The following is a 26285-nucleotide window of genomic DNA, read 5'->3' as shown; positions in this document are numbered from 1 at the left end:
ACCGCTGGTTTAAGGAAACCTCTGGAGCAGCCGTCACCAACTGGTGGTCCGAAAGGTTGGCGACCGCTGGTCTAGACCGTCTGTCTTGCAACATCGGGCGGGGGTGGACTGTGTGTGCAGGTGGGGGGCGGGGAGGGGGAGGCGACATTCACAGGACTGCAGACTCCGCTCTTCTCCCTTTTCACTGCGTGGAAACAGGGCTTTGTGTTCGGTCGGGTGACATAAAAAGGTAGAAACAGTAGCTCTCAAATTAGACTTTACCTCAAATATCAAAGGTCACGGAGGGGTGCACGGATCCGCCGCTCTCGAGCCTGTGCGTGCATGGGCACTTGGCATGCTTGCTGAAGTGGGTCCCTTTTCATCCCGCCTGGGCTCTCCACAGCTCCTGGCAGCCGGCACCGGTCCGCGGGGCACCACAGCGCCTTTGTGTCCCTTGCTGACACTCCGGCATTGTGTTTTTCTCCCCATTAACCAAGGATAAATGACCTAGATATTGTGCCTATTAAAGCCTCATTTTTCTCGTGCCCTTTTGTTCGGCGGTGTACCACATTATCAGACGCCGCACACATTTTTAAGTATCCTCAGTCTCGGATGCCCTTTGGAGGGAGTAATAGGAGGGTTTTGTGTGTGGTTCTGCGGAGATATCTGGAGAGGAATTATGAGCAGGTAATTTAAGGCTTCCCTTCCCGTCTAGTCTGAAGACAACCGGGTTAGCGCCTCTCTAACAGCTGATCTAGCAGAAGAGGATATATCAAGAAACTGTACAAAGGCCAGAATGCTGTATTTGCATCTATTGCAAAGGCAAAAAATAGAGCGAACACCAGTTCCCCTACACACTACATCCTATAATTACATTTCTGCATATCATGGGTCACTTTTATTAAAAGCATCATTACTACAGTTGGCAGCAATTTACAGTTTATCTTACATGATAGCAGTTTTCAAAGGAAAAAAAATAAAAGGACATCACAACAAAGAAAAACAATACATTTACAAAGTCATGTCTGTAAACTTCAAGGCTAGTTTAGAGCTGAGGTAATGCTGTTTTAGCTTTGTGGCTAAAGTAACAAAGTCCTTTAATTTAAAAAAAGGTACCTGATTCTCTAGTCTCTCACTCTTTTATTTATTCATCTATTTATTTTGTTTATACCAGTGCATTACAAGACCACGAGACAATGGAACTGTAGTTCTATCTGGCGAGAACCCTCCCAGTAGGTTAATTTCCAAAGGGACCCTTCACATTCAACAGCTGCCTTATTATTGCTGCGCCTCGGGACGGAGACGTTCACACTAACGTGGAGATTGTCAGAGTGTACGGATGTGTGTGTGTGTGTATGCGCGAGTGTGGGCACCCCAGACAGTCAGAAAAGGGAACAAATGAGCAAGTATGATATGTACGGCAAATTTCATCTTGACCTTCACAGCAACGAAATTAAAATTAAAAAAATTAAATATATAACTTCATACTTCCTTTGAGCAGGCGCGTCCTTCCATGAGTGCCGCCCTGTTACAAATTGCTCTTTATTATAATACCAATGGTACCACACGAAGAGGAAACAAAGCAGAGCATTATGTAAGCTTTCCTTAAAAAGACATGATCACCTCTCAAATTTCATCTCTCCTAGGGGTAATAAATAATGCACTGCACAATACTTAATGACCAAGATACCTTTTGACACACCTGTATAACATGACTTGGACTTTTTTTCTTCTTTTTTTCTTTTTGCTACACTATGTTACAGAACAGCTTATAAAACTAGGTATGAACATTAACTGTGAGTGTAAACAGTAGGACTACCACTTGTCAAAAGTTTTAAACACTTGAACGGGAACTGGGACTGGTTACTCGTCATTCTCATTGTTTTCTAGTTCCTCCCCTCCGTCCAGCGAGTCCAGCTCTTCACCCTGTGCTATTTCGTCTTCGAGGACGGAGGACTCCGCCGTCTTGTCCAGGTTCTCCTCGGCGTCGCTGCCCTCGAGGTGCTCCTCTTCCTGAAAGGCCGCCCCCTCGGCCTTGTCGGGGCCCTTCTCCGCGCCTGAGCCCACAGTGTTCTGCAGTCCTGCCAGCGCGGGGAACCCGGGCAGCGTCAATCCTCCCAGCCCCGGAGGTAGAAACATGGAAGGGTAGAAGAGGCCTGGGGCCATGGTGGACAGGAGGAAAGGGTTGAAGGCGAGCGGGTTGGAGGGCAATCCGGCCGAGGCAGTAGCAGCACCAACGGGACCATTCGCAGAGTCAGCAGCCGGAACAGCGTCTGTGCTTTTCTCCGGGTCTTTGCTCTCCTCCTCGTTCTCGTTGCCCTTCTCTTCCCCCTTGGAAGTGCCGTCGTCCGGGTCTCCCTGACTGGACGCAGTAGTGGTGTTCCCAGCAGCAGCGGACAGGGGGCTGTTGAGCAGCCCGCCCAGGCCGAACATGTTGGGCAGGCCCGCCACGCCCGGCAGCATCAGGGGCAGCACGGCCGCAGGGTTCTTGGCGTCGCCTCCGGCCGCGGCAGCTGTGGCCAGTCCGGGAGGGAAGCCCATGAGCCCCGCCAGCTGGAGAGACTGGAGGTTCTGGAGGTTCTGCAGGCTCGTGAGGTCCATCCCCGCAAACAGGCTGTTCACCAGCAGAGGGTTGATTCCCGACGTGGAAGCCACAGCGGCGGCGGCCGCTGCTCTGGCGATTTCACTCTTGGGCCTTCTTCCTCGTCGGCTTGCTCCTTCTCCCCTCACCACAGGTCCAGTGAGAAGACGGTCAAACATCGACTCGGGAACAAAACCCTGGAGGAAACGGAGAGGCAAACAGTGGCTGCAGAAGCTGAAGAACACTTACTTTCAATGGGGGCCTCTGTGATGACCTGAAACCTAACGTTCTGAACGGAAACACACAAGTGATTATTTCCACTCTCAAAGCTCAAATGATAAAAATCAGGAAAGCAAAATTTCTGTATTTTAGCATCACATTGGCTCACTGAATTGTGCCGAGCTGCATAAAAACTGTTAAAGGCTACTCTGGAGTGAGGTAAATGGCAACCTATCGCACCCAGAACGGAGGGCTGCTCAGAAACGCAAAGGAACAAACTTGTGACTGAATCTCAATGCAAGTGAAACAGAAGATTACACACTTTATGCTCCTGTTCATGATATCCTCAGGAAAACAGAACTCTGGGGATGGAGAACAGACCAACGGCTATCAGGGGCCAGCGGTGTGAGAGAGTAACACCAGGGATTCTGGAACCATCTGCATTGTGCTTATGGTGGCAGTTCACAGGCCATCCATGTTTAGGACTAATATTACTAGAAACCAAAGAAAAATATGCTGCTTTGCTGTATACTTCAAAACAAGCAAGCAAAAAAGTATCAAGACATCATTAACACAATAATTTTAAAAAGAAACTAATAGTGAAGAAAACTCAGACAGCATTGTTGTGTTTTTTATTTGTTTATTTTAGGGATTTTCAACAGTGTACCGCAAGAATTTTTAAAACATGCAATACCTGACTACTTAGTCAGGGGCACTGACCTCTTTTCCCATAGACTGTCAAATAAAAAACTGAGATGAGCCAACACAACAGTAGCCGTCCGGTGTAAATGCCCTGTCTAGAACTATCTATAATAATAAAAGCGTAATATGCTAATTAGATCAGATAGCCAGACGACCTTCCGGACAAAGCCGGGGCTGCGAGGGAGGAGTCTCTTGCACGAATTTCATGCATCGGGCCTCTAGTACATATAGTAAGTCATATAATAGAGTTGTATCTTATTGGTCATGTCGCATAATAAGGTTGCCTGTGATTGGTTAATTCTTGGTACCAGAAATCCTTACATAGAAGTGCAGGGACCTGATTTTCTAAAAAGTTACCTTGGAGCAAAAAGGGTAAGTAATTGCTATTTTTGGTAAATAAATAAAAATTACACCTATTTCTTCTGACAGATCTGCTAAAAAATATGTATTTTTTGGTGTGCTGCAGAATTTTAGTAATTATTACTCTGTGTGTGCCATGAGATGAAAAGGGTTAAAAATCGCTGGTTTATTTTAATATCAGAAATCACAATTAATCTTCATCCACTCAACCACCAGGAACTCTGTTCTGCAGGTGGACTGCTGCTGGGTTTACCTGGGGCATCCCTCCCGGAGGCAGCTCACCTCCCAGACTGTGAACGTGCATTGCCACACCATCCTCTTGAACCAGAGCTGTCTAGTTAACACACTTTGGATTAATGATGTAGACACAAGACACGATGGGTTTATGATATGCGAAAATGATGTATTATGTCAATTCTTTTAAGCTATTCTTTTATGTCTTTCTGTTAAGGACCAATAGAAAACAAAGAAAATTTCAGGAAAGTGGTTGTGTTGCGATGCCTACCCCGGCCGACACGCAGGGCTTGTACTTACAGACTGCTTAACAATGTCAGTCCAGTCGGGAGCAACTGCAAACTCAGGGTTTTCTTCCAGCCACCTGGGCAGATCCTTCATGGGAGGCGCCATCGCTCCGCCCATCTGGGGAGAGGCATGGGAAACGTAAGTCCTTCCCTCTCCCCTCCTGTCTCTCTCTACACATATGCATACACATACCATGCACATAAACTCCGAAAGAAGTGTGATTTTTTTTTTTTTAATAAAAAGATCTCAGGCTAAAACATTTATTTCTGGGATAAGAAATCACAGAGAGAACGAGTCCCCTTCCCACGTTTACCTTCTTTCCATTTCGTTTATTGACGACGGGCACCCTTTCCTCTCCTGTCAAAGTGTTTATATCCAACTTGTTAGGGTTTCGACATCTATGCCGTTTCTGTTTCGGTTTCTGAAATGAGGAAAACAGCACATCTGCATTCTTCTGCAATAAAACAAAAACAAATGTCTTCAGTAAAATTGCATTTAATACTTATTTTTTTCCTGTATAAATAACAAACAATCAAGTCATTTTCAATTATTATGGAAGCTTCAAGAATTATTTGAATTACTAGGAACCATACTTTTCTTTGAAAGGAAAAAGTCCTCCTATTTTCCACTCTGTACATTAAGGAACTAAACAAACACATAAGCTGAGAACCAGCTTTGCCTTTTATCTATCAATAATGCCACTCAGAGTCTCTTCTTCAAATGTTTGACTGAGTCACGGTATTTTTAAAGGAAACTTTCTCTGATTTCTAGGCAGCGATGGGGATGGATGCAGAGGCGCTATCACATCTGTGACAGGACTGTACATGAGGAGAACCAAGCGAGGGACACAAGGACCTTGCAGGAGGGCTGTTCTGAGTGGCAGGAACTCAACTCATGCTGAATTCAGCAAAATGAAATGCAAAATCCTACACTGAAGTGTTTAAAAATCAATCTCGTAAGCGTGGAAGTAACAGATTTGCGCCTCTGGCTAGTAAACAGTTTATGTGACAAATCTTCCTTCCCAACCATTTAGACAGGCGGAGCGGCCAGGTATCAGCTTGTTACATGGGCATTTAAAGATGTAAACGCTACATAAGCACTATCTTTGCGATTAGAGGATGAAGATGATCAGATCTGAGTTGATCTTGGGCAGAACTGCTAGTCAGTTGCTTAAAAAGGAAGCTAATGAAGTCGCAGGCTGCATTAGCTGGTCACCTCTCTGCCAGTAGGATCTTCACAGCATTCTGAGCGGATCAGACCCGGGCTGGAGACCAATGCAAGTGCACTCCTGAGTGTCAGCCCAATAACGAGACCACCTGGAAACCATGCCAGGCAGGAAGTAACTGGAGAACTCATGTCTGGTTGGTGAGAGATGGCGAACGTAAGAAAATGCGTAATAGGTGTCTTCAAATAACTCCAAGGGGGTTAGACCTGAAAGCTAGCGTCTCTAATGTAGAATTATAAAATGGACTGTGCGGATCCCTCCCACTCCAAGCGCTGTAACACTTACTGGTACGTAACTTGGCATATCAACAGTGTAAGCAGGGTGCAGCTTCAGCCATTCAACCAAGTCCTTATTTTTAGGAGCCTCATCCCCCACCAGCCTCGTCCCGTCTTCGAGATTTATAACAGGGATCCGTGTGTCGGGGTCCAGCTGTCCAGGAGAAGGAATGTTTCGTGTTGGTGGGGTCTCTATATCTTCTTCAAAAGCTTTGGTCACCTCAGCATCCTCCTGCAGAAAGTTGACAATGGTCTGAATTCTCACAGGAAGAGAGAGATTCTGGCAACGTACTATCCCAAGAAAAGGCTACCCTAGCACAATGGATATTTGCTCAAAAAGGGGGAAAAGTTACTTGCAACAATGTCAGTCTTGGAACACATTAGAAGATGAAACTTTAACATTATGCTTCACACTGTAGAATTAGTAATTAGGCAGAAAATTCACATGCTCCATGTTTGAGATCTTAAACAAGCACTAAGAATGCAATGTGGGCAGGGTAGTCTGAGCCTCCTCTGCACAGAGGGCAGCCTCTCAATCTCTCTTAAAAGCCCATAGATAAACACCATTAAAACATTTTTAATTAAAGCAATGTTCCCAAAGCCAGTTTATACATAGCTTTTTGGCACTCTGAGAAGAGTACAACTTTGCTGGTGGTACAAAATTTTGTGTTAGGTTTGTGTGACAACACTGAAAAGATCAACTTTAACCCAAGTCTAGGCTCTACCATCGTCCAGCCACTGGTCCTCAAACTGGTTTTGCAACCTCCCGACATCTTTTAAGTCAACCCACTTCTCCACTCCTACTGCTCCGACTTCCCACCCACATTACTGCAATCTTCCTAAATGGGCTCCCTGATCTAGTTCTGCCACACCCTTCTTTAATCCAGCCTCCACACTGCTACAGGGGAGTCAAGTTTCTAAAATGACTTATTTTGGTAACTGAATCCCACCACCTCCAGTATAAAGTCCAGGTTCTCGCATGGCAATCACGATGTGCATTCCACCTTATCTCCAAGCTCATCTCTGCTGAACCTCCCCTCCTCACCAATTCTTCAGCCAATAGCTTCCAGTTCATCAACCATGATAGGCTCTCCCTGACCTCAGGCCCTTTGCATATGCTCTCTGCACCCCTCTTTTAAAATGACCAACTTCTTTTTTTTTTTTAAATGACTAACTTCTACACAATCTTCTAAACTTAACCAAAGTATGACCACCTTTAGGGATCCTTCCTCATCCGTTTCTCCTAATATCGTCCTCCCTCCATTCCCATTCTTCCTTTGGGCTCACAAAGTACTCCAACCATAGCTCATAACTATGATGCACTATTATCTAGACACTAAGTTGTCTAGTGCAAGCTCCTGTCAGGCCTTTACTCTTGCACCCCGGTGTGTGGCACAGCGGCAGGGCCAGCTCCCACAATGCTGCTGAATGCATAGTGGCTGCACCTAACTTTTCATGGCAGCACTTTTCATGGTTTCCAGTTTGAGTGCTGACATAATGCACAACCCTCCACAACACCAAAACAACAGTAAAAAAAATTTTTTTTTACAGAATGTTCTTTAAGATCTGTTGGGAATTCTGAGCTAAATCTAACTTTAGAAAAATAAAAATATCAATAAATTCTTAGGTACAACTTAAGATATATGAAATGAATAAAATCAGCCTTAAGTTTAGAGGTATATAATTACAACAGGGAAGTAGCACTGGTTACAACGACTGTTAATTCCTGTATGTGCCATGATTCAAATATTAAACATAAGAGTAAATGAAGAGAAGTATGAGCTGCAGAAACCCCTCAATTTGCTGATGTTGACAAAGAAGAGATTTTCAGTAAACACAACCTGTGATAACAGGGTGGTTTTTAAGCAGGAAGGTCAATCACTAGAGATACAACTTTGGGGAGCATACACCTAGAAACGGCATTTTATCTTCTGGAACAATCAGCCACAGCTGATCCACTACAAGACATATTTTCACAAGCTTCTAAAAGAACCATATACTCAACAAAAATGACCATTATTGCAACTGGCACACTGATAATAAATTTTGAAAATTAACTTTAACCACCTGGATGTTTCCGTTTTACTCAGACCTCATCAGGGGGCAAATTCCAGTAAAAGCTATTTTGCAATTTCTCGACTTTAATTCAACCAGGCCTTTTCCTACCTTTCTAAGTTACTAAGCTTTCTCTAGGTTGAAGAAATAGAAAATGGGCCAACAATTACAGGGATGGAATAGTATGAGAAAAAACATTACAACTGCTTCCCTCACTTTCAAATTGCAATATTTCCCAAACTGTCCCACTGCCCGGGGGGAAGGGTCCCAGGTCCCTCGCACCCAGGCCCTCGTGCACAGACAAGGAGTGCCACTATTTGATTTGGGTTTCAAAACAGGCGGAAGATACCTAGTACTAATCAGCATTTAAAAAGAAGCTGCATGGAATCAGGCTCCTGGGGTAATTAAAACCCTCGTCATTTTCAGGCAGCACATTTTTAGGTGGCGTGGTTGACATGGATTAGGGAAGAGAATTTTGATTACACTGCCCTTGTTTCCTTTGAATTGAAAAAAAAAAAAAGTAAAAACCCACTGTCACATATATTTCCTTCAAACCTAAACAAGCACAGATCCTTAGGCAGTTGAGATTTTAGGAGACTTGTGATCCCTAACTTTATATATGAATACAAGCCTCAAGTCAGAAACTAAACATGTATACTAATCTAATAAGTGCCAGGCCCCCAAAATATCAGTATTTTTGAGAGCAGAAGCTTTTCCACCTCAAGAATTCAGAGATGACAGTATCAGACTCCGAAGACCATGTTTCTGTTTGGGCTGGTCTCCTGAGAGTAGTCAGTATAGCAGAGTCTTGGAAAGAACAAATCCTCCAGCCACACCTGGTTCAGGCTGGGTGACCTGCATCATTGCTCAACGCAACCCCCGCTCAGAACCACGGCTCTGCTCACTGTAATTCTATGTCCCTGGTGGAAGAACTCAGCTTTAACACTGCATCGCGGAGAGGAATGTGGGTCAACGCCATGGGCAGTGGCGAGGACCCTGACTGCCACGTGGGCACAGACAACGGAGTGGGCCCTGCACTTACTGCACTCAGTGACGTCCGTTTGTGGCTCATGAAAAGCAGATCGAGGCCCTCCACGTTTTTCCTCCTCCCCCGCCTCCTCTTCATGGGGGGCTCCCCATCCACGAGGGAGCCATTGAGCAGGTGCCTCGTGGGCGTGCGTGACAGCCCCACCTGTAGCAGCTCCATCTGAGTCTTAAAGGCATCGGACACTGGCGTCGAGACGTTAGGCAAGAGAAACTTTGAAGTAAGAGATGAAAAATTTGAGGTAGAGCTTGTTGCCTCCCTGGAGGCCTTTGATAAATCTACAACTTTTTCTTGTCCGTTTTCTGAGACCACCTGAGACTCCCGAAGCTGGGCCACCATCTCCATGAGGTTTCTCCGCTTGGCAGCTCTTTCGGCCTCGATTTCAATTTTCCTCCTCCTCCTCCTCCGCTGGCGAGGGACAGCGAGATTGAGAGCATCTTCCTGTTGAAAAATGCCAATGAAACAATGAGCCCAAATGGTCTGTGCTCCAGGAGCTAGCTTTCACAACTAAAGAACAGCAAGCTTAAGGCCTGGCCAGTGTGGCTCAGTGGTTGAGCACTGACCTATGAACCTGCAGGTCAGGGTTCAATTCCCAGTCAGGGCACATGCCCGAGTTGCAGGCTCGATTACCAGTGTGGGGCATGCAGAAGGCAGCCGATCAATGATTGTCTCTCATCATTGATGCTTCTATCTCATTCTCCCTCTCCCTTCCTCTCTGAAATCAATAAAATGTGTGTGTGTGTGTGTGTGTGTGTGTGTGTGTGAGAGAGAGAGAGAGAGAGAGAGAAGCGCAAGGAATTAAATATTCCTAACTGTGCAACAAGCTGAGGAAACAGCAGCCATATTTCTAAGTAGGACCAGTGGAACACAAGCTTCCATACTGAGAGGAGATTTAGAGTTGAACTTGAAACTGCAAAAACAAATCGCGCTGACCTACCTTTGACAACTGGGGGGAAGTGGTGAGGTCCTCACTCCCGCTGACGCTGGCCTGGCCGACTGCGGAGAGCTCCGCAAAGCTCCGCTTCTGCAGGGGGCTGTCCACGGTGGGCGGCGTGTAGCCAGGGAGGAGGCCCTGGAAATCAAACATCTGGCGCCGATTTACTGGCCATTTGCCTTTCAACACCGCTTCACAGATATTGTCTAATCGGTTTATCATTACTCGATCCTGGAGGGAAAGGAAAAGTCGCATGAAATTGCAAGAAAGACCTGGTCAAAATTAAAATTACCAGGTAAATATTTCTATCAAGATGCTAAAGAGTAGGAAAGATTTACAAGTCAACTGGCAGGAAAAATGTCAAAGAAAATGAAAGACAAACAAGCAAATAAATTCCACCCAAACCACCTGGCCATGGTGGAAGGTACTCAGGCAGCTCCAGGACAGAAAACCTAATGTTCTGTGATTATGAACACAGAACCACATAAATTAGCAAACACTGCATGGCCACAACCTCTAAAATGCCCCCGTATTTTAAAAGTAACTTTTATTCAAGCTAAAGAATGGTGGGTGCATGTCAGCAGATAACAATGGAAACCTGCGTGTAGCTTCAGAGCCAGGATCACAGTCTGTCCCGGGCAGTGGGACATCATTAGCGTCACTATTAATAAAGTTCAGCATTACAAAATGGGCACAACCCAGGAACACCTAATGAATGTCAATTTGCATCCCCCACCTATTATTACTTCAAATTTCACTGAAGCGTGTACATTAAAAATTTCCAATTACAGCTTAGACCCAGTTTCCATAGATTAAACGTGCCTGCCTGCTCCCATAGACCTGACTGATCCGGGAACTCCCTCCGTACCCGATAAGGGAGGCTAGCACAATGGGGGAAGTGAGAGGGCATGGGGAGAAAGAGATGTCTGTCACAGGACACTTTTCAGTTAAAAATTTCACATGGTTTCTTATGCAACTCACAGTACGAAGGCCAGCCGAGGGATGAGTCGACTGAAGCTGTTTTTTGTGTTGTTTGTTTTAAACCAGACAGCCCTGTTATGGTAATTAGGATAATTATTTCCCCACCCTTAAAAACAGACCCAAATTACATAGGGATTTATTATAAAATTATGCTAGTCAGCAAAAAAAAAAGTAATTTCCACTTTGTTTTTGGTTCTAGATAACCACATTTGGAATTAACACTTAATATACTGGACCAAATGGGTTAACAGCCCACTTTCTCCCGAGTGAAGAAGAGTAGCTTTCCAAATATATGAAACTTGTCTTAAATCTGAAAGCTCTACTTCAAACAAAAAATAATATTGAAACAGTTTTAGAAGTCCACACATTTTCCTTTGTGCATTGTTGGTGGGATTGTAAATGGTGTAAGCACTACAGAAAACAGTATAGACGTTCCTCAAAAAATCAAATCTAGATCTACCATGTGACCAGCAATCCCACTTCTGAGTGCATATCCAGAACAGAAGAACTGAAAGCAGGATCTCAAAGAGATATTAATGCACTCATGCTCGCAGTAGCACTACAATGAGCCACGGGGTACAAGGAACCTGAATGTCCCAATGACGGGTGGCTGGATAAAGAAAATAGACTGTATATATACAAAGGAATATTATTCAGCCCTAAAAAGGAAGGAAACCCTGCCACATGGATAAACCCTGAGGACATTATGCTAAGTGAAGTAAACCAATCACAAAAGGACAAATATTGTATGACTGCACTTGTATGAGGCAACCAAAGTAGTCACATTCATCAAAACAAACGGTAGAATTGTGGTTGCCAGGGGGCAGGAAGGAGCTGTTTAATGGGTATAAAATCTCGGTCATGCAAGATAAAATGTTCTGGAGATCTGCTTCATAACAATGTGAATAGACTGAAGACTACTGATGTACACACTTAAAACTGGTTAAGATCATAAATTTCATGTTATGTGATATTTTAGCCAAATAACAAAATTTTTGAAAAATCCACATATTTTATATCGTCAAAGGGTTATTTAGTCTGTTGAAACAATAATCCATATACAGGTAGTACACGATTACCACCCTAAAAACCTCAAGGAGCAAAAGTCCATATAAACGGTTCTGTTTCTTATTATCTTTCCTTCATGTCACCTTTTCATCCTATTACAAAAGTATTCTACTGATTTTTTTCTTTGGGCTTTTCCAGATCATTCTTTAAATCATGAGAAACATCTACAGTCTTCAGACATTGTGTCAACGTTTAACTTAAAATTATTTGAAAAATCAAGCTCAAACATTTTTTTCCACCCACTCTTTGGGTCAACAAAACAAAACAAAACAAAAAATAACCCACCAACCTTAGGCCAAAACGAGAAGGCAAATGTTCTTTCATGAAGGAGCTGAGCTACCGACGGATCCCCGTCCTCCATGTAGAACCCATCTCGGGTCTCGTCCCTGGCAGTGCTCATAGAAGCATTGCTTTCTTCATCAAAATGCTTCCCCCTAGAGACAGCTCCTGCTGAGAAATGAATTAATGTGCATGACTCACAACCAGAATATCACGGAAAAAGAAGTTTAGAAAGGACACGATGAAAAAAATTGAATACCGATCTGCTCCATTTTACTGAGTGCCTACAATATGGCCAGAAGGGTACTGGGCATTTTACAGATCTTGCTGTATAATGCCTGCACCAGGCCTGTCATGGACATGCTTATTCCCATCTTACAGACGAAGAAGCAGAGTAGCTTAGAGAGGTCACGTCGCTAGTCACCTGACGCTGTGCAAGTGCATTTCAGAGGAGGCTGAAGGGCAACCAAGACTGACTCAAGAACCCACGTCCCCAACATGGGAAAGGGGCTAATGGTTCCAGGGGTGGGCAAACTTTTTGACTCGAGGGCCACAATGGGTTCTTAAACTGGACCGGAGGGCCAGAACAAAAGCATGGATGGAGTGTTTGTGTAAACTAATATAAATTCAAAGTAAAGGAGCGGAGGGGAGAGCAAGAGAACCGGATAGAACAGCCGGATCCGGCCCGCGGGCCGTAGTTTGCCCACGGCTGGTAACCTGTCCGCTAAGTTCCAAGTTCCAGCTGCAGCAGAACCATACAACATGCCTGATTTTGTGACTTACAAAGAGAACCGGTTATTTTTAGATTCCACTACTACCTGTTACTTCTGAATTAAAACTGTATCAATTAAGCATTATTTGTTTAAAAATAACCCAGTATTTACTCAGTGAAGGACTCTTCTCCCACACATTTAACTGTCAAAATTAACATCACTTGGGCCCAGCCGGAGTGGTCAGCTGGTTGGAACATCACCCCATGCACCGAAAGGCTGCTGGTCCGATTCCTGGTCAGGGCACATAACCTGGGCTGTGGGCTCAATCCGTCGGGGCACGTATGGAAGACAACTGACCAATGTTTCTCTCGCACATTGATGTCGACCTCCGTCTCTCTCTGTCCTCTGGTGAGGATTAAACAAATAAAATCTCTTGGAATTTTTAATACACCGCTACAAAGTAGTTAACCCTTATCCTTAATCCAGAAACTAGGTATTCATAAACCTCTCCTGAGAGTTCAACTTGTTCAAAATATCATGTTTCCGTGTCTTATTAGAGCAGAACATACAAGTAAACATAACCTAAAATTATCCCTTCACAGGAGAAATGCACACTTAAGAAACAAAAAAGAGCTTTGTCAGGGGCATGAAAACTCGGCGTGTCGTCACTGCCGTGCGGAGGAGGGGCTGGGAGCCCGGCATTACCTTCAGGCTGGGAAGATTCTTCCGACTTGTCATCATCCTCCAGCTTTTCTTCCTCGTCCTCTTCCGAACCTTTCTCGGAAATTGACTTGGGCCCTGAATCTGCGCCGACCTCCATGCCTTTCAGCTCCTGTTTGACAGAGCTGGCCTCGGCCTCACAGTCCTCCTTACGGTCCTTGTCCCCACCCTCGGGTTCTTCCTCCTCCTCTTTCGTGGCAGGTTTCTCTTGGGTGGCCGCGTGGTCAGGCTCCTCCACTTTGCCCTCAGTCTGTCCCGTCACCTTTTCCTCCTGAATGTGAGCAGATGAGATGACGGCCGGAGTCTGGCCAAATCCCACGGCCAGTGGGTTCAAGGCCGACATATTGCCAGGCCCTCTGTTCTGCGCAAAGTTTTTGTGCGCATCCAAGAAGGACAGCTCGGGGTCATTGAGGATGTGATAGTCCGTCCGACTGACCCCGTGTTTAGCGGCGCCCACCAGCAAGTCTCGGTCATGCCGTCCGCATTCCCACCACTCCGGCAGGTCCAGGCTCGGCTGGCAGAGCTTCAGCCTCTCCCCCAGTTGAGGGTGATGGAGAACCTGCTCACGAATTTTCCGGAGCAGTTCGATGCGGTAGAGAGTTCTAGAGGCACGCTCTTCTGTGATGGGCTCGATCATGGAGAGGTCTGGAGGTTCTGAAAACATGAAAATAATCGTATTTACCCGGGACAAAACCGAAGCAGGCTTTCAATTGTTCACTCTCTTATTTTTCATTTTACTGGCCTGTTAGTACAGAACTTTTGTTATCAATGGACCTACCGTCATCTGGCTTGGTGGGCATTCGACACACGCGCCTACACATGGCCACAAAGCAGCTGAAGTATTTCTCCAGGCTTTCATCAGACTTCTTGTCCAGTCTGGCAAAGGCGCGAAACTGGTTCCAATCAAACTGCTGTTTCATGGGGTCAAAAACAACCCCAAAAGTGGATACCACGCGGTAAAAGTCAGCCTCTTCTCTTCTTGTCCACCTATCAGAAAAGAAGACATTGGCTTGCATTGTACTTGAGTGGAAAGGCTTCCAGCGTATTACCTCTTTTCCTCTTTTGCCCTAACCTCCGCACACGGTACTCATTTTGGGGTTGGGGAGACAGGCTGCTTTGATGGTCATTGTCTCCCATGTGATTCCTGCCTCTGGCAGGCCCAAAAGAGCAGCCGAGAGAGAAATGTGCCAGGAGTTGAGAGTAAAACCCTGGAAAAAACTCACTTTTGCCGTTTCTCAGAGATTATAGCTTCCCTTTCCGCTTCCAGTGCTCTCACTTCCTCCCGAGGCCGCCGTCTCCGCCGGTCCGTCTTCGTCAGGGCCTCCTGCCTCAGCTGCTGCCTCTTATAGCTGCGCTGATAGGCAGTGATGAGCCGGCGCAGGCGGGTGGTCAGGGTTGAGGTGTTAGGCCAGTCCAGTTGGCCTAACTCAGCATTGCTCTCGCTGTGCTTGCCTGGGGAAGTGGGAAAAGTATTTTTTGAAATGTGTAGCTGCAACCTTGCAATACACAGGATTTTCCATCACAACAAGGTGACTCGTTAACATTCAAATGACGGTGTGGGAAAGGGCATCAGAGTGCCCTCATTTTGAAAATGTTAATAAAGAATAATATTAGTATGGAACTTATAAACCATTTCTTTTTTAAATGCATCTTACATAAAGAAATACTTTATGTCATGAACTACATTATAAGGGTGTTCTCAGGTTATGTGATAATCTTGAGCTTAAAAAAAATCACATTGTTAGCTAATGATCTTACATTAAGCAAATGGTCGGTATTTTCTGTAAACCAGCACTATTTCAGACACTTGGCAAATGCCCCATTTCCAAGAGATATATTTCTTTCTTTTTTTAAGAGATATATTTCTAAAAATGCTTAAAAACTTTTCACTAACTGGCATAAAGCAAATGAATAAATTCTCTTAATCTAAAAAATAGTTATTTTATCAAAGAAATGCAACATAATGAAAAACCAACACTAAACAAGAATTTAAATTATTCCCAGTGGAGAGGAGTCAGTGTAGACGAGAGAACGCTTTGAGACCCACCACCCCAAAGCCCAGAGGTCGCTGGCACGCCGCCACCACCTGCCCGGAGCACCCTGACTCCGCTGCACCAGCGCCGATGGAGCCGTACCTGTGGTGCGTAGTTCCACAGATTCTTCCTTCTCTTCGGGAGGAGAATTGGCAAATTCCTTGAAAGCAATGGGAGAAACGAGATTATTTTAATCTGGGTTTCATTTTGCTTTATCTTCTAAAGAAAAGGCCATCATCTATAAAGTTTAACAAGTCATATATGGGCATATAATATTTTACAGGTGCTATAAAATCAATATACTCAAATTCTTACATCTATTTCATCCTTGAATGGCGTTCGTGTTGGTTTATATTCCGGGTCTTCATCTTCTCTATCAAATTCTCCCCTATGTAAAAATTTTCAAAAATGTTTAAATCATACTGATAGAAAGAGACTGAAGAGGACTGCCTAATGCAACTTTTACTTCTGGGTTCAACATCAAAAGCCATTCTATCAGTATTTAAAACAGGCAGCCGTGGAGGGAGGGGTTGTGAGAGGGCTGGAGGGGAGTGAGGGGGTGTCTGTTGTCATTTGAAAAAGACAAACAAGTTTCAGATTATCTAGATACTGTATCATGTCTAAATAATCATGATGACATGTACCCAGACTATACTGATAAACATCACTTAATTCTAATAGTACACTGCGCAGTGGAAGAACCGAACACTGCCAATAGATGCAACACGGATGTAAAGTTTATTAAAATTTTAAAATGTCCTTCTTACCCATCACCGCCATCTGCTAGCATGTCTGTTCCTCTCTGCTCGGCAGCGATGGCCTTGGCATCAGGCATACCCACTCGTTCCAGGAAGCACAGTGCGGGGTCCGCGCGCATGGAGTTGTACTTCTCGTAGCCTGTGCCATCCCCACCAGCCCGAGGACACACACAGAGACAATGAAAGGCCCGTCACGAACAGAATCACAGCACCACAACAACACGCGGGCTTCATTCCTTGTACTTAAAAGAACCCTGATTTAGCAGTTGGACCACTCAGTTTCAGGGCAGATCTGGGGGAGCCAAGTTACATTGCAGGGACGTTGTCAGAATGACCATAAATACTGAGGAAAACAGGTTCAACCATAACTGCGAGATGCCTGGGAAGATTTCTGGCCCTGTTTTCCCCAAGATCTAATTTTGCTTGACATTTAAAAGACTTCGTAACGTTTCCTCTATGACCTCCACAGAGGTAGGCCAAGTCCACCCACCCTCCTCATGAGCAGCCGCGGTTCCGCGGGACCTTCCACCGCCAGCTGAAAACCTGCTACGTCAGGCCAGCGAACCTGTCTTATTGGGTTTGGGATGATGCATGTCAGTAAGATGACACTGTTCCCTCTATGGCTTTCAAACTGCAATTTGCTCTTCGGCTGCCCACGCTGACTAGATGGGAAATGGCAGATCCCAACAGTGCCGTGCGGGGAAATGGTTTTTAGGCTGAGCTCACAGATCGGGGCCGCGGCACATAGGCAGAACAGCACAATTCAATTAGGATGTGTACTACAACCCGCCGCCCCTAACTGCTGTAGAGCCGCAAGCCAAACTATAATCACGGAGGTTTTATAAGCCATCATTCTCCCCTTCAGTCAGGCCAGGCTGCCGAGACTACCTCGGCGACCTCCAGAGAGCTGGGATTATAATCAGGAACCGCTCACTGTATATATCATGCCAGGTCTGCATCCCCAGCCTTTCAAAGTTAACAAGGCTGCATCCCACTCGGGGGAGCCGGGAGTTCTCAGCACTGACATTTGTGAAATATTGCTTGGAACAAAGCCCAGGAGGCACTTGTACAGATTAATAGCAGAGGTTAAGCCCGCCGTCCACTCTGACACGGGCTGGCAGAGCCGGCGCGGGAGCCGTGCTGGGAGCAAAGTTTCGGGAGGGCTCCAGGACAGTTGGGCTATTCTTAAAACAAATATGGTTTGGGTTTTATTTACAGCCAAGAAAGAAATGTTTTCTTCTCAAACACTCAACAAACATTCAAAAACAGCATCTGATATTTACAGTTCCTATTAGATTTTTAGTGCAGGAAAGCGGTCGATGCCAAGAGTCCTCTGGAACTATCCTTGTTAATATGATGACTTTGGAAGAGAGGATGCAACGAGCTCTAAACAGAGAAAAGGCCACGCAGTCAAGATGTGGTCAAGCGGACACGTCACTCACCGTGTTTGAACACTCCAATTAGGAGGGACTTATCCGCCTCCTTATCCCACCAATCCGTGGGGACCTCGGCGTGGAACGGCTCGGGTATCCACACATCAGCGTCACTGTAAAGACAGTCATTTGTGTGATATTTAAGACAAACACCAATGTTTTAAAATCTCTAAGTCATCTGACCATGTGCACGCGCTCATGTGCCCCTTCCCACAGTAAGCACCTGGGTGTCAGGGAGAGGCATGAGCAAAGGTTAAAGCAAAGGGCATAAGTCTGTCGCTTTCCACCTTGAGCAGAAATGAACGCTATCACCAGCACCCCATTATAAAGGCTGTGTCAGAACTCCTGTAATTTAGTTCACACCTCTTTACACACACACACACACACACGCACACACAAACGCACGCACGCACTCATGCATGCACGCACAGGCTTTCCCCGATTCTCGCCACATCCCCAAGCTCATAGGACAAACACTACATTCGAAATGCAAAACAGGACGTGTGCTTCTCATGGTTTATGAAGGTTTTGAAACACGATCCATGATGTGTTCCGACTACCCGGATGATGGCAGGGGGGCAGAGAACCCATGTGTGCGTGCACTAACCTTGAGTCAGCACCCTCTAAGATCTTATCTGCCTGGTCTCCTATCACTTCTTGTCGTAGGTAGTACAGCATGCGGACACGCAGCAGGACCCTGGAGAGGAAGACAGAGGAGGGAAAAAGTTCTTAACTTCAGGACTGTTTGCCAACAGTGGCTTTTGGCAGCTGCTGCTGTTCATCCATCATCCTGCCAAGGCTGATTAGCCATGCTGTATGGTAGGCTTGAAGCGTGACAGATGGTGGCACATAATCACCTCTGTGTGGTGCTTTCTGCTGGCTTCCAACAGGCCTGCCTGGCAACCGTTCACACTGCACAGAGAGGGACCGAGCTCAGCCCAGCCCAGGCGCACTTCACTTCGTCCTACCTAGTGCAGCTTGTGAAGTTCAGACACGTACCCTACCACTGCCTCTGAAGTATTGAAGCAAGTTTGTAAACAACTGAGCAGATGGCTTTCAGTAACTGTTCTGCTTCATTATCTCATAAAATTTCCTCAGCTGCTGCCTTAATGCCATTTTTGGAAGCACATCAGAAGTTGTAGGAATACACACGATATAAAATCTGGTTTTACTACCTTACAATAAACCCTCAATATGGAATGTCAGGTTTTTCAGATTATAGAACTTTGCTTCCGAGAAAGGAAGATGGCGATTGGGCGTGGGTCTTCAGCTTCTCCCTTAAGGAATATTAACCATTTTTTTATTCCTTCTGGTTTATGGTATATTACCTGGGAGCCTAAGTTGTCACTTAAAAAATAATAAAACATTACAAAGGCAATTAAAATATGTCTAATTCATTGGCGCGCTCAGTCATTCTCAAGGAATTAATGTTTAAAAACCCTTGGAATTCTAGAAGCCAGATTTTTCAATCTCACTTGGATTACCTCAACGGCTTTGAACATACTTCTTTCAATAAAGCCCACCTGGTAACTCCCCAGGGCCTAAGTCTGCTCCGAGTCTGGCATCTCCAGTTGGACAGCCCTCGGGGGCAGTCAGGACTGGTATCCGAGACTGCCTCCTTGGCCGTGACAATACCAAGTGCTATTTGCCCAGCTGGGTAATCCCAACATACACACACTTCCCATATACTCGCTTGTTTCCTTCACCAGGACACCATGATGGAGTGGGGCAAGTTACAATTTCTACAATTTCCCTGTTACAAATGTGAAAACGGAGGCTAATAGAAGACAAGTGGCATAGCCAAGGTCAGAGTCACCTTGAGCATGGTCCACTCGGAACAGGCCCTCTGACTCCACCACTTCACACCGTCTCTTAGGACGTGGTAATTGTCCTTGAAAATATCAAATGACAACTTGGGGCAGCTTCACCAAAACAGACCATTCCTGGTCATATGTGGAATAGGCGCACCTCCCTCCACCAGGAGTCTGCTCCCAGCCAACCTGGGCTCAGACGGGCAAAGTGTGGGGCTATAAACATCTGAATACACTCCCAGGTAAACACTCACTCTGGGTAACGTTTTCTTATTTCTTTCTTTGATAGGATTTAACACTGGCTTGCCCAACTGAACCAGCAGAAGAATAGGCAGTACAGGCCTCTGTGGCTGCGCCCGCCTGCTCTGGTGAGAGGACTTGTAGGACAGTTCTTCCGAGAACCTGAGAGGATGCTCACCAGGGAGTACCCCCACCATGGGCTGGATTCGCTTTTATTCACCAAAACTCGGTACAGTGGCAGCGACCCTAACGGTTTCTCTTTCTTTTGGTAGAAGACAAAATTTTCTACATCGGGAAGAGTTTCAGTTATGTGGAGACTTTTATGTCATCTTTTTTCTAGAGGAAAAAATGCAAACCAGTGTATCTGGCCAGCTCAGTGCCCTTGAGGAGGACGCGGTGGTTGCTGGCAGGGTTACGAGGTGAACGGGAAGTGGCCTCTGACCTGAAGGAGTTCACACCTGTAAGCCAGACAGGACATCTCACACATGGTCAGGGAGGGCACCCTATGGAAGTCTGTTACTGACATCAGAATGGGAAATTAAGCCTGGCCAGCGTGGCTCAGTGCTTCAGCGTCGACCTATGAACCAGGAGGTCATGGTTCAATTCCCGGTCATGGCACATGCCCGGGTGTGGGCAGCCAATCAATGTTTTTTTCTTATCATTGATGTTTCCAGCTCTCTCTCCCTCTCCCTTCCTCTCTGAAATCAATCAAAATACATTTAAAACAAAAAACAAAGACACCACCACACTGGACCTGAGGCCAGAGCCATTGTTCCCACACCTGACCAGGGTTCAAATACAGAACTCACCAGGCTAATCACCCAAAGTTCACATAAGCCACAAGGAAACGCAAGTTTTCCAGCAGCTATACCCTGGCAGGACTTGAGGGAGGACTATCATGCTACAGTAGTAACGACAAAACAGTTTCTGAGGCACCAGGAAGGTTGGAGGTAATGGTTTGGAAGACTCAAAACTCTAGAGACAGCGATCAAAGGGAGGCCCTGAAGACACTTTCATTTAAAAGGGGCGAGAAACATCCGTCAGCAGCAGGTGTTTCCAGGGTTATTCGTGTGAGGACTGAGACAGCCCAGAGGAGGAGGCAGGCGTCTGAGGTGGGGGTGGTTGAGGACAAGGGTGCGCACCAGTCTCGTCCGTCTGGGCCTCCAACCTGGCCTGGCCCTTCACTAGCGGAGGGACCATAAGTACCCGAGTCTCAGTTTCCTTGTCAGGGAAATAGGATAAAACTGCACTTCTCATCTCAAACAACTCAAACGCCGGCCGTATGCAGTGCTAGGCACACTGCAGCACCATGTGCTCAGACTGTGGTGACTAATTTTAAAGAGAGGCACACACATTTCTTTATAACCTGTCTCCTCCAGCTGAGACCTTGCTGCAGAGCTCCAGCTGACGCACAGGGAGAGGGAGTCGTGGAGAGGCCGGGGGCGTACGCCAGGCAGCACGGCCAGGAAGGGGCGGTGGGCTCAGTGCAGTGTGGCTGCACTGCTGACACTGAACAGTGCGCTCAGAGCAAGGGAAGAAGCAACATGTAAAGATGTCGGTTTAAGAAGTAGAAGGTTAGCAGAGCTCCAAGCAATGCAATAAACTTAGATTCAACATATATGTTCAGTTATATAGAATCAAGTTCTAGAAATAAAGGTAAGGAATACGATTCTCGGCTCATAAGGTAAGCCAAACAAGACCAAACAACTGAGGTGCGATTAAGCAAAAAAATAACATGAACATTCCGCAGCAACTCCCCTGCGGGCAGTGAGCTGAAGATGGGACCGTATAAAGCTAACCATAATTCCCCGATTCACACTGGTTAGCACTTAGTTATCCACAGGTGCACCTGAGACTAACGCAACGTAATAGTGAATGTAAACTGTAATTGAAAAATAACACTAAAAACAAAACAAAACTTAGTTATCCACAATGTCACAGCAGCACTCTTCACAACAGCCAAAAGGTGTCCGTCAACCCAAGTGCCCAAGGATAGTGAATGGATAAACCCGAGGTGGTCTTATCTACACAATGGAATATTATTCAGCCATAAAAAGGACTAAAATTCTGGCACAAGCTACAACATGGATCAACTCTGAAAATATCACGCTAAGTGAAATAATCCAGACACAGAAAGACATATACTGTCAATTTACACTTATGAGGTACCTAGAATAGGCAAATTCATAACAGAGAATGGTGGTTGCCATGAGGAGGAGTGGCAGGCGAATTTTGGTTTAATGGTACAGAGTTTATATTGGGGTCAATGAAAATGTTTTGGGGATAGACAGTGGTGAGGGGTACACAGCATTTTTAATGTAATTAATACCAATGAATTATAAACTTACAAATGATAAAATTTTAAAATTGTGTTATGTATCTTTATCGCAATTTTTAAGATCAACCCTGGCCGGTCTGACTCAGTGTGTAGAGAGCATTGGCCCTTGGACTGAAGGGTCCCAGGTTCGATTCCGGTCAAGGGCATGTACCTTGGTTGCAGGCTCGTTCCCCAGCCCTGGTCAGGGTGCATGCAGGAGGCAACCAATCGATGTGTCTCTCTCACACTGATGTTTCTCTCTCTCTCCCCCCACTCCCCACTCCCTTCTACTCTAAAAATCAATGGAAAAATATTCTCAGGTGAGGATTCACAAAACAATAAGTAAATAAATAAAAATCAGTCATTTAAAGGTATGGCATCATATGACCTAGCATCATGTTTGAAGAAAACTAGTTAGGGCTGTGCAAAGATAGTTACTACAGCTTAATTGTAACACACACACATACACATATACATATACACACAAATCTATACATATATACACACGCACACACATGTACATACATGCACACACACAGGAACCCCCGATCCCTCCACCCTCCTGGACCACCCACTTGTTGCAGTGGTGCTTCAGGTGCTTCCGGTAGCTGTCCTCCTGGAACAGCGCATCGGGGTTGCAGCCGGCCAGCCAGTCGGCGTCCTGCACCACCGGGTGTGAGCTCTGGGCTTTCACCTTCTTCCCCTTTCTTCCCCTCGGCACCGGGGCTGATAAACCTAGAATCATAATGGTAACAATGATGATAAGTATTATTATTGTAATAACAACAGAAGCTTTCTACAATCTGGCATCCAGGGCAGGGAAACACGGGGTCTAGGCTGTGCTGCCAGGCCCCTGGCGGCTTCTGTGGCCCTGCAGCACGAAGACGACCTACCGGAGTGGTTGACCAGGGCGCGTGTCTGGCCGTCGGCCGTGGGCGTGATCAGGTCCCAGATGAAGCTCTTGATGTTCTCGTCCCCCTTGTAATGGGTGAGGCAGTACACGAGGATGGTCCTGCAGATGGTTTCCACATCCTGCTCAGTGAGCTGGCGTTTGTAGCGTCCGTGGGAAAGGATGTCCGTCCACCGTCCCCAGCTGCAAAGCAAGCACTCAGCATGCACAGGTGCCCTCAGTGTAGGTCTGGGGCTTATTTGCACAGTCAGGCAGCGGGTTTAGGACATCTTGGGTCAAAACTCTCATGGCTGTGGGGTTCCCAGGCACACGAAGATATTAAATGTGGTTCTTTTCTCTTGCTAAGCAATTACAACAAAAACCTGGCAATATTCATGTGAAAGGAAAGCAACCGAGGGCCCAGCGTGAAAGCCTCCCATCCCAGCACGGGCTGTGGTCCGTGGCTCCTCAGTGCAGGACAGGGGCTGACACAGGCTTCCCCTCAGACTCAGACGGGCAGCCACTCTGAAGACGAGAGAGCAAGCAGGGCCTGGACGTTTTACACTCTCACAGCGATGCTGCACAGTCACGGTTCGCATGCTTCGATGCTGACCAACCATTTGAAATGAACAGGTACTCAAGGTGGGTGTGTCAGCCCCCAGTCAGGGCCGAGAAGTGTGGTTTCATCAACCCTAAAGGGTGCCACAATAATGAAAGACAGGCTGTGGACAGGCTCAGGTTTCATTCTGAAACCGAGAACGCAACTCCAAGTCCAAGAGCACACGTCCCCGGGAGAAACGTCCCGCCCACGCTCAGGTCCTCATGTGAAAAGGGCGGAGAAGGGACTGTGGCTAGAAGCAGGCAGGTAGCACACTGCAGGGGCTGAACCGTCTAGTTAGGGTTACAGTCTCAGGTCTGATCCAGTGCTGTTCTCTCTCCTGCGTGCTGTGAAGTGAGAACGCACAACAGACAGGCAGATGCGGTCTGAGCTACCGCTGACCGAGCCCCCAGGCTGCCTTCTTCCCGACAATGAGAGCGGTGCCCTGCTGCTGGGGAGTCTCAGCTGAGAAGCACAGTGCACGCCCAGAACGCCCTATCGCCCTGGCTTGGTCCCCTCTGGCTTCTATGAACCTCTCTCAGCCCTCAAATCGCAAGGCTGGCCTTCACCTCTAGGCCTTTGGACATACTGCCCTCTCTGACAGAAACTCTCTTCTCCCCCAACTCAAAGTCCAACACTCCCTCTTACCCTGGCTCATTCAAGATGTCATCAAGTCACAGACTATACACATCACTTTCGGTGGAATTCCTTCTTCTACTGCCCTGAACCCCAGAGGCAGAGAGAGAATACCTGAGATGTGTCTTAAAGGAGAGGAGACATGCTTCTATGCTCCATTTGCACAGAGCTCCCAGCCAAGCCATTACCACAGTTTATGCTTTCTGCTGTTGACCTGCCTGCTTGCAGTGGGGCTATGACTGTCCTGCTCACAGCTGTGTCCCTGGTATCTGAGAATATCCTAGCACAGTGCCCAGCACGGAGTAGGTGTTCAATACCTAGTGATGCCTGTGGGAGGAGGGAAGGGCTTCACTAAAATACAGTATGCCCTAAGGATACTTCTTAGCTTCAAGAGTTATTGATATGTTCCATTTCTAAAGCTACCAGCAAAATTCTCAACTTAGATCATTCAGCTGGAACGTGGAAGCAGATGCAAAGGGCTTGGGTGGCGTCTCTCAGCTGTGTGAGGACCGACAGAAAGGGTGAGCAGTTTGCACAGGCAATAGGAGAGGGGACCCAGCGATCACACACAGGATGAGCTTTCGTTGAACTTCATTTATTCCACAACCACTGACTCAACACTCACTGTGTCTGCCGGCACTGCACTCCGCCCTGAGGACACAGAGAGAGCCCTGAGCTGCTAGCTGGGTCTCCAACAGGAGAAGCCACTACATTGTCATAAACCAACATGCTCCTGAGTGTGGTGGAAAGTGCAGACCAGACTTTCTGGTGCAGGGTGCCAAGGGGACGCCTGCCCTGGATGCCAAGGACAGCAGGAGGGGTTGGGCAGCTCAAGCCTGTGCGCGTGCATGCGTGCGTGTGTGTGTAGGGGGGAGGGAGGGTTAGATGGAGGAAGGGACTGGCTCTAGGCAGCGGGAAGGGCTTGTGGGAAGAGAGATGAGACAGACCGTGGCCCATTGAAGGAGATGAAGAGGTCTGTCCTCACAGGAATTTGGGCTGCCCATGGGAAGGGCCAGGACAGAGTCCTGTGCGCTACATGAAACAGAATGTTTGTATTTATTCTGGAACTAATGATGACTCACTGGAAAAAAACAACCAAAGACAGGATATTGTCAGATCTATAGAAAGGCCATTTTGGTGGTGGTTTTGTACTTGAATGGAATTTGCCTCCGGTCTCACAATAGGCTAGAAACCTCTTATTATTGACTAAGCACCTCGCCCGCAAAGCACTGTGGGGGTGCCAGAGCTGGCACCTTCGGAGACCTGAAATGACCATCTGTTGGAAGAGCTTCACAAGTGAGATCCCTGACTTGAACAAATTTTTATAACAGAAAAGTGTTACAAGATTACTGTGGTAGTAAATTCCATGTGAAGCTAAAGGAGAAAAGACAATGTAATTCAGAGACTTTGTTCTGAGTTATTAGTCATCAACAAGCAAACTGGGATCTGACCTAATTCCTTAGGGACAAACTCATGCTCCTCCAAATCCTCGAGGACTGAGCAACGTTGAGCACGTTAACCAAGCACCCGGGCCCTCACAGTCGCTGCAGAGTTTGCCTGACTACGGGAGCCACAGAAATCCTACTTTCCTACGCCCCCTGGAATTCTAACTATTTTTAAAGTGAAAGTCCGTTTCCCACAGGCCGACCTACCCATAGACGAGCAGGTTCTTCTCCACCCGGAAGCACTCGCTCCTGGCATAGCCCTGGGACCGGTCCTGCGGCCGCCGGGGCTTCACGCAGGGCTTCTCCTCGGAGTCGCTCTCCAGGTCTGAGAACTCCATCAGTTCGTCCTCCTTCACTGCACTGTACAGCCTGGTCTGCTTCCTCACCCTCGGGGTGTCAATGACCAGGTTGTTCTAAAACAGACGGCAGACACACTTTAAACTTCTATCAGAGCAGCCTAGGGTTAG

General features: G+C 46.5%; 1 protein-coding gene across 6 annotated transcripts in view; it reads right to left on the bottom strand.

The window, feature by feature from the left end:
• Window positions 1-770: 770 nt before the first annotated feature.
• Window positions 771-26285, bottom strand: part of CHD7 (chromodomain helicase DNA binding protein 7) — a 184640-nt gene continuing 159125 nt past the window's right edge. For 3 of the 6 annotated variants that reach the window (XM_080646130.1, XM_080646134.1, XM_080646135.1), the window contains 18 exons: window positions 26026-26231; window positions 23144-23343; window positions 22826-22985; window positions 18490-18579; window positions 17892-17995; window positions 16459-16588; window positions 16007-16079; window positions 15794-15851; window positions 14882-15110; window positions 14437-14645; window positions 13644-14312; window positions 12236-12396; window positions 9901-10128; window positions 8961-9404; window positions 5874-6095; window positions 4677-4817; window positions 4376-4480; window positions 771-2757 (listed from right to left, as the gene is read on the bottom strand). In XM_080646130.1, coding sequence (XP_080502256.1) covers window positions 1843-2757; window positions 4376-4480; window positions 4677-4817; window positions 5874-6095; window positions 8961-9404; window positions 9901-10128; window positions 12236-12396; window positions 13644-14312; window positions 14437-14645; window positions 14882-15110; window positions 15794-15851; window positions 16007-16079; window positions 16459-16588; window positions 17892-17995; window positions 18490-18579; window positions 22826-22985; window positions 23144-23343; window positions 26026-26231 — 4344 coding nt within the window. In that variant the 3' untranslated portion in view covers window positions 771-1842. The remainder of the gene's footprint in view (window positions 2758-4375; window positions 4481-4676; window positions 4818-5873; window positions 6096-8960; window positions 9405-9900; window positions 10129-12235; window positions 12397-13643; window positions 14313-14436; window positions 14646-14881; window positions 15111-15793; window positions 15852-16006; window positions 16080-16458; window positions 16589-17891; window positions 17996-18489; window positions 18580-22825; window positions 22986-23143; window positions 23344-26025; window positions 26232-26285) is intronic. The other 3 variants (XM_080646132.1, XM_080646131.1, XM_080646133.1) reach the window with 3 other exon arrangements.

The sequence above is a fragment of the Plecotus auritus genome, assembly GCF_963455305.1.
Source record: "Plecotus auritus genome assembly, chromosome: 11".
Lineage (NCBI taxonomy): Eukaryota > Metazoa > Chordata > Mammalia > Chiroptera > Vespertilionidae > Plecotus > Plecotus auritus.
Note: the sequence above shows the minus strand (reverse complement) of the source record. Positions and strands in the feature narration are given on the sequence as shown.